The sequence below is a fragment of the Scomber scombrus genome, chromosome 14 (genome assembly GCF_963691925.1).
Source record: "Scomber scombrus chromosome 14, fScoSco1.1, whole genome shotgun sequence".
Lineage (NCBI taxonomy): Eukaryota > Metazoa > Chordata > Actinopteri > Scombriformes > Scombridae > Scomber > Scomber scombrus.
In genome coordinates this window covers 29634739-29643370 of record NC_084983.1, presented here as the reverse complement: position 1 = coordinate 29643370, position 8632 = coordinate 29634739, and the positions used below count along the sequence as shown (strand labels likewise).

Genomic DNA, 8632 nt, shown 5'->3' with positions numbered 1-8632 from the left:
TTATATACAGTCTATGTTTAGAGCTCAGGCCCTAATTAATATGTAAAGTCATTAACATTTTACTAAAACAACAAAGCTAGTGGGGGCCTGAGACTTTGCACAGTACTGTATATGTATGTATATATATGTAGATATATATATATATATGTTAATGTTTATATATGTATGTATGTATGATGAGAACCTCCTTTAGAGAGTTTAAAGGTTCTTTCCGTCGTTTTTTGTTCCTCTGACTGATGTGGAAACAGCTTCTATAAATATCACAGCTTAAAGAGAAAAACAGAAAAAGAGAAGTGAGGATGACGAAGCCGTCTGTCTTCCTCGTGTTCATCAGTCTGAGCCGACATGCTGCTGCTGCTGCGTCTCTGCTGCTTCACCTGCGCCTGCCTCCTCTCAGGTGAGTCTGAGCTGCTGCTCACCTGCAGCTGTTTAAACTCTACATGGAGACATTATTCTGCTTTAATCTGAAACATTCAGGTTAAACAGCTGAGACATTAACAGGCTTCATTTGTTCTCTTATTGTTTTTATTCCTTTTCTTCATGTCGTCATTTGTTCTGTTTTATTATCAGCTGTGAAACACTGTGAACATAAACCTGAATGAAAGCTGCTGTTTACGGGTCAGTGAGGTTTTACTGTGTCCATGAGGTTTAGTTTAAATTTAAAGGGTTAAAATGTGAAACCCAGCATCAAATTTCTGCTTTTAATCCATTTAGAGAGAATATATTAGAGGATTATGGCAAAAATGTCTAAGTGGTGTAACCATAAAAACTTTGTACCAAATAATTCAACTTGCTTAAAAACAGTAAATAGTCAATAAAACACCATATCAACTAGTTTGGCATGATCTTACATTATAACTTTATATTAAATAAAGGTAATGGAATACAATTGTTCGAAATATTACATTTACTCTGGTTACCATGGAGATCAGGAACCATTTACATGTTTTAAATGAAGTCATTATTAGTATAAGTCCACTTAAATACACTGTAGGTGATAAAATATGTAATATGTATCATTCTTTTGTGGTTACACCATTTGACATTTTCAGGAGCATTCAGTCTTACTTTTGGTAAAAAAATGGTGCAAATGTCATTTCAAATGATATAAAACCAACAAAATACTAAATGTACATTTTAACAAACCTGATGCTGCTTTTAAATCTAGTTTAACTGATTTATTAATTCATCCTCTTCTTTATCTCTGACTCATGAATAAAGTTTGATTGATTTGAACATTTGACTTTAGTCAGAAACTCTCATCAACGTTAATGTCGCTGTTTAAACTTTAACGTGTTCGTGTGTTTTTTGGCAGTGGCAGCGGTTACCACGGAGACGGTGGTGGGCGTTGCCGGGCGCAGCGTGACGTTGCCGTGTCGCTCAGAGGCGATGAAGCAGAGAGGAGCAGCGGTGTGTTGGGGGAGGGAGGAGCCTTCTCTGTTCACCTGCCATGACATGCTGATCAATACTGCTGCAGGTCAGGTGACTTACAGGAAGTCCAACAGGTACACTGCTCACTACAAGTCCCAGCATGCACTGCTGCACCAAACATCCAATCATAGGGTTCAGATACTTTAACTACATCACTCATAATACTGCAGTAAATATCTGCTCCTGTGTGTGATGTTATGGTGACAGCAGCAGAGGCTCATGGGAGTTGTAGTTCTTTAAATACTCTCTCTCTTCTTCAGGTATTCCGTCTCCTCCTCAGAGTCCGGCTCCTCGTCTTTGTCCATCTCTGACTCTCGAACATCAGACTCTGGTTTCTATCACTGCAGAGTGGAGCGACCCGGCCTTTTTAACGACCAAACGTTTCGCCTCCACCTCATCATCATCAGCAGCTGTAGGTCGGCTCAGCTTCATCACTCAGTCACAGTTCGGTGCTGTTAAATGTTCATGAATGTGACTGTTGTGTGTGATCCTGCAGCTCGCTCTGTGATCGACTCTCCTGCCACAGAAAGCTCCGACCTCTCAGATGAAGGAGACACTGAGACCCTGAACGCACCACGAACTGCAACCAGTAAGTATAAAGAACTACAGGAGCCCTGAAGGGACAGAAAGCTTCACACAGCAGCTTTACATCTATCATGTGTTTGAGTGCTGCTGATATAAACGGGTCAGACATTCATTCACTGCTGCATGCTTTACCTCCAGTGCAGCTACAGACTGATGGAGCCTGCAGCTGCTCAACATGATCAACTAATACATAGATTATTATTTCATGATTAATCTAGTCATTGGTTTGTCAGAAACTCGTCAAAACTCAGATATTCAGTTTCCTGTTCCAGGTTGCTCATTCAATCAGATTCATAAAAATAACAATATGAATCAATAAATAAGTAACTTATATATATAATAGTATTTAGTGTTAATTGCCTTTTTCTTGAGGAATTAAATCCATTATTAACCTTAACTTTAAGCACAGGGATCAGAGCTGATTCTTTAAAGCGTTAGAAGTTTATCGGAGGCTTCAGACAGTTAATACAAATGTTTGCTCACTAACTGGCTGATAAGGGTATAATGTGATTTTTATAATGTTTGTTCTTAAGCGTTTTTGTTTCTTTAATAAAAGAGGAACATCCAGATGTTTCCAGGCCGACCCAATAGTGACGCTCTGTATCCATCACTGTCCTGTACGACAGAAAAGCTTCAAATCATCACATTTGTGGAGCTGAAAACAACACGTTATCATTTTTACTTTAAAAAAAGGAACAAAACGACTATTTGATTATCAAAATATTTCTAATAGCTGATTAATTTTCTTTCAAATTGATGAATTGATGAATCGCTGCAGATCTACGTCCTTCTAACTCCAAAATCAATCAATCTTTATTTATAAAGCACCAAATCACAGCAGAAGTCATCTCAAGGCACTTTACACATAGAGCAGGTCTAAACTCTTCAGGTTTAATTTAAAGAGACTCAACATTCCCACATGAACAGCAGGAAAATCTTTAACAGGAAGAAACCTGGAACAGAACCGGGCTCTATAGGTGGGAGAACATCAGCTGACTGGCTGAGTTGAGAGAGAGAAGCATATTAAAAGTCACCACTGATAAAGTTGGTCCAAGACAGGAAGTGGTCAACCTGACTTCCTGTCCTCTACCTGAAAACTCAGAGGAAGAAGTTTAAGTTAGTGAAAGCTTTAATATCTCACTCTGTGTTCAGCAGGTTACAGCAGAGGAGACGAGAGGGCGGCGACAGGAAGTGATGTCACAGCAGATGACACCACGGGGCCCATGGTGGCACTGGTTCAGGTACCAAAACACTGAAGACATGTTGAACAAAGGAGAAGAAGAAGACTTAACTATTGTGTGACAGTTTTATCTGATTGTTTGTTTGTGTTTACAGTCAGCTGGTCATCAGGTCAACAGTCTGCAGATCTTCATCGGACACACACTCAGACTCTCCCTCATCATCTTCATACCTGCACTGCTGCTGACAGCTGCTTACAGTCAGTACACACACACACACACACACACACACACACACACACACACACACACACACACACACACACACACACACACACACACACACACACACACACACACAAACATAAACATAATGTACTCACTAGTTCTCCGCAAACATTGGTTGTGTTAAAGATAGAAAGACGAGGACCACAGACTCACGCTAATCTTAACCACTGACCCAAAAAAACAACCTTTTCCGAGTTGGTGACACAACTTTTGTCCCTTTTTGTCCCTTTTTTGTCCTCAAAAGTAGCCTATGACACACACACACACACACACACACGCGCACACACACACACACACACACACACACACACACACGCACACACGCACACATGCACACATGCACACACATACACACATTTACAGATTTTCCGTTCTGTCTGCAGGAGTGTGGCGGTCCAATCAGAGAGCAGCGGCGGACAGGAGGCTGAACCAATCAGAGGAGGAGGACAGCTCAGTGTAGACACACAGGAATCACATTACTGAAATAATTGAACTTTCTGCTGTAACATTTCAAATCTGTGTTGTTGTTGTTTTCCTTTAAAATAATCAAACAATCCAAACAAACTGTCTCAGTGAGCAGCAGCAGAATTATTTCTGAGTCTTAATGAAGATAATTAATGGAATAAATACTGTAAATAAATGTTATTAATAAATAAATGATGTATTTCTACATTTCTACACATCTATATGTGTTTGTCATATTTTGCTGTAGTTCTGCTCTCTGACCACCAGGTGGCGACACTGACTGCAGGATTACACTGTTGTAGAGCAGTTTGGTTTGTATTGATCAGTGATTTTAACACATTAACAATGATGAAAAGTACCTAAGTACATTTACTCAAGTACTCAAGTACTGTAATGAAGTACAGTCTGAGGTACTTGTACTTTACTGTAGTACAGGGGAGGATCCCCCTCGTGGGGGGCTCTCCTCAGCTTCCCAATGACGGTTCACGGATCCACTGCTTCACTGGGTTGTTATTGGTTCTCCTCTTCTTTTTCAAATCCACTACAGTCTCCTTTGTATTCTTGTTGTTCAGGATGAGATTATTAGAGGAACACCAGACTGTCAGGTTCTGTATGCTGACTCATGGTTGTTGGAGATCAGGCCCATGACTGTCTGTGAACTTTATGATGGTGTTTGTTGGACAGGCTTACAGTCATGGGTGAAGAGGGCAAACAGGACAGGGCTCAGGACTTACTCCTGAGGAACACCAGTGTTCAGGATGAGAGTCAATCTGCGGACGGTTGGTCAGGAAGTCCAGGATCCAGTTACAGATGGTTGTGTTCAGGCCCAGTCTGTGAAGTTTAGACAGTAGGATGTTGGGTATGATGCTGTTAAAGACATGTATGATTGTATGTTTGTCCTTCACATGTCTCCAGATCCATTCATCAGATCTACTTCATACCTGGCAGGTATGCAGTGTGATGTGTGAAGTTGTTTGGATGAGCCTCATAAACAACCTAACTTCTTCTTTCTCTACCAGACAGTGTCACTTTCGGGACGGGTTCTGCTCTCTGTAGGTACTGAGAGTTTCAAACAGGAACTGCACCATGACAATGATCAGAGTTGGTAGTTGACTTGGTTGGTTTTTATCTTCAGTTTAAAAATCTGCTGATTTTATTCTTTTGTTTGTTTTATGAATCCAAACATGATGAGTTTAGTTATAATTGAAGAGAATTAGACTAAAAATGGCCTTTAGCACATTTCAGCTTCTACTGTCTGACAGTTAATCAATTTGATGTTTGTTTGTAATTTCAGACAAAATTTAACCAAGAAACAGCCAAGATTACTGTTTTAGTGATTATTGATTATTTACTTTTGTCCACATATATTTGTTATAAATTCATATATATTCAGTCCGATGTTCAGATAGAGGAAACAGCCGATACTGAAGGCAGCCAACAGGAAGTCTTGTGGTGAGCAAACTGTAAAAAGCATCATCTGCCCAACGAGTGTTTAACACTCTGCTGAAAACAGGAACCAAACCACAGCAGCCTGTCCTGCACAGATAGATAATTAACTGATGAATAACTGCAAATATTAAGTAAAACAATTATAATAAGAATCCAAAGTATGATTATAGGAGAGAAACATTCATTACTTTACTTCACTGTTATACTGAAGTTATTAAATTATTATGTTTGAGATACAAATTCATTATTTAAATTTAATACATCATGAATTGTCATTGTTGATTAAAAACTACTGATATGTAATTGTTTTGGGCTTAGTATCATAATTAATGAGTTAGTAAATGTAAACTAAATGTTGGGCTGTAACTAACATTCACTGTCATAATTAGTCCATTGTGTTTTAATAGTGATCAGAGTGATTTTTTTACAGCATGCAGCAGCTGTGGTGACTCACAGCAGCTTTAAAACAGTCAGTTAGTCAGTTAGTCAGTTTGTCATCATGATGACGGTCAGACGCTTCAACTCTCTGCTGCTGCTCGCTCTGCTCACAGGTATCTGCTCTTTATATTCACTTTACATCATCAACACTTTACACAGGAGATAATACAATAAGTCATAATGTTAATAAACTTTATTTATACAGTTTTTCATGTTTCATTCACAAAGTGCAGCTCAGAATAATCAACAAGTTAAAAAGAAAACAGACAATTTAAACAGTTAAAATATTAAGAGTCTCTTCAGGATGTGATGAAAACCAACATGATCTGTTTATCATCAGATCTTTAAGTGAAGATGCAGAATTTAGATTTTAGTTGCTGACTGGAAGGATCTGAAACACAAAGTTGAAGCTGTTTAAGTCATTAACAGACTCTGTTTGTCTTTGTGTCTTCAGTCAGTGGATCCAGCAGCAGGAAGGTTGTTGGTCGAGCAGGTGAGGACGTCACTCTGCCCTGTAGATATGACTTCAAGAGTAACGGACCAAGGGAAGTGTGTTGGGGTCGATCACTATCACTTACAAGCTGCAGCAAAAAGATCATCTCCACAGACGGATCTAAAGTGACAACCAGAGCTTCCAGCAGGTATCAGTTACTGGGACGACTGGAGGATGGAGATGTTTCTCTGACGATCCTGAAGACCACAAAGAAAGATGCTGGACGGTACGGATGCAGAGTGCAGATAAATGGTTGGTTCAATGATAAAAAACATCACATCGATCTGACCATTGAGAAAGGTAAGAAATCATTAAAATCATCAGATTGTTTCCTGACTGAATATTTGTGTGAGATAAACTCATAAACATAAACTTGAGGACCTGAGACCTGTTACCATAGTTACAGTAAACTGATAACAGCTGCATGAGTCTCATGTTTTATCTGTACAGGCTGATTTATGGAAGGTTGCTCAACACTCAACACTTTACTTTCATGTTGCACCTGATGAATTTCAGCTCCATTGATCAGGTCAACACCAAGAACAAGAACAACTGCACAGATGACAAAAACATCAGGTACGACTCCAACACACACTATGAGTAATTAGACTAAGAATTTAATCATTATTCAATCCTTTCAGCTTTCTTGTACCTGAAAATAAACTGGAGCTCCAATGATTAATAAGTTAATTGATTAGTTGGCAACTATTAAATTCAGCTTCAGCTCTATTGCACTGATGGTCTTATTTAAATTATAAGTTCCTTCAGTAGTTTTGTTTAAACCCTTGTTGTTGTGTTTTAAGTATTTCTTATTACTGACATTACTAACGTTGAATAATGTCTGTTAATGTGACTCTGATTTCAGCTCCGTCGACCTCGTCAACACCAACCACAGAAACAACATATCAGACGACAAACACATCAGGTACGACACACACAGTGATTTACATATTAAACTGTATTTATTCTCACTGTTGGCCAAAGTTACATTTATTCATTCATTAAACAGTAAGTCTGTAATTATTGTTCAATCTTTCAGTCAAGTCATTTTCAGCTTTCTTGTCCATTTGTATTTGTCCTTTCTACACTGGAAATATTAATATTATATTTATGTACATTGTGCATTTTAAGGGCAAAATATTTCTATCCAGTATAAAAACGTCTAAAGGTTGAATTCTGGTCTTGTTACTTGTTGGTAAATACTCAGTAAAAGACTTTAACATTTATACAGCTGATCAACACATTGTACTTTATTTAATCAGTTTTTCTAATTCATTACATGTTTTAATGCTTAATGTTTAATAACAGTTGAGTTGTTTGTTAATTAATGTAAGATAATGTACACAGAGCATGTTTGACTGCTTTCATTTCCTCGTCCTGCAGGTCAGGTGACGATTACAGAGAGCCTCCCTCTGTCCTCGAATAGCAGCAAGGCTGAGGTGAGAGAGACATAGATTTCCTGTGTGAAATGACGAGATGAAACTGTGAAAACATTTCTGTGGTTTATTCATTTCTATCATATATATAAAATGTGAGTGGTGACAACTGCAGAGCATTTATCTGCATTAGAGGCTGGACGTGATAAAGGAGACGAAACTCTGACAAAGAAATATTAGACATGAACCAGAAACATAAAAGTAATATATATACCAAGCTGATCCACTATAGACCTGAACCCCCTCAGCCAGACCATCACAAACGGGTCTACGGATACCAGTTCCAAAGTGGAGCCTCGAGGGGGCTGAACTACCAGAAAGCAGCGCTGCAGATGTTCAGGACAGCTACAATTACCTTGAGACCCTGCAGGCTAATGGGAACCGTGAAGAGGCCTCAAGGAAGTCCACCACAGCCAGATACCTACACAGGGTCAGGCAGGTCCTGAAGAGTCAGCTGAATGGGAAGAACAAGGTCTGAGCCATCAACATGTTCACCCTGCCAGTCCTCAGATACCCTGCCGGTATAATAAACTGGCCGAAGGAGGAGATAGGGTCCATCCCAAGCCCAGCACCCTGAGACTATAGACTAAGTCCACTGAGGGAGGCCGAGGACTGGTGAACGTGTCCAGGACCAAACCACCAAGATCCAAAGACGAGCTGCTAAGTGAATACCTCAGGCAGCAGAAACCTGATGATGCAGAGGAGGATGAACCATATTAGTATCTGCACATACACACATATATTTTTAATGAACAACTACGAACACCGGTGTTCAGGGAGAGGAAGAAGAGAAAGGTAAACACTGATTGATGACTGACTACTGATGGTAATTTTACCATTGTTTAAACAGTTATTGTGGTAAAAACACA

At 39.2% G+C, this 8632-nt stretch overlaps 1 protein-coding gene across 1 annotated transcript; it reads left to right on the top strand.

Annotated features, from left to right (window-relative positions):
* The first annotated feature begins 345 nt into the window (after positions 1-345).
* Positions 346-4112, top strand: LOC133993632 (hepatitis A virus cellular receptor 1 homolog). Its single transcript, XM_062432619.1, has 7 exons — positions 346-397; positions 1316-1505; positions 1692-1843; positions 1928-2020; positions 3169-3257; positions 3352-3454; positions 3866-4112. The coding sequence occupies exons 1-7, from the start codon at positions 346-348 to the stop codon at positions 3940-3942; spliced, it is 756 nt and encodes a 251-aa protein (XP_062288603.1). The 3' UTR covers positions 3943-4112.
* Positions 4113-8632: the final 4520 nt, after the last annotated feature.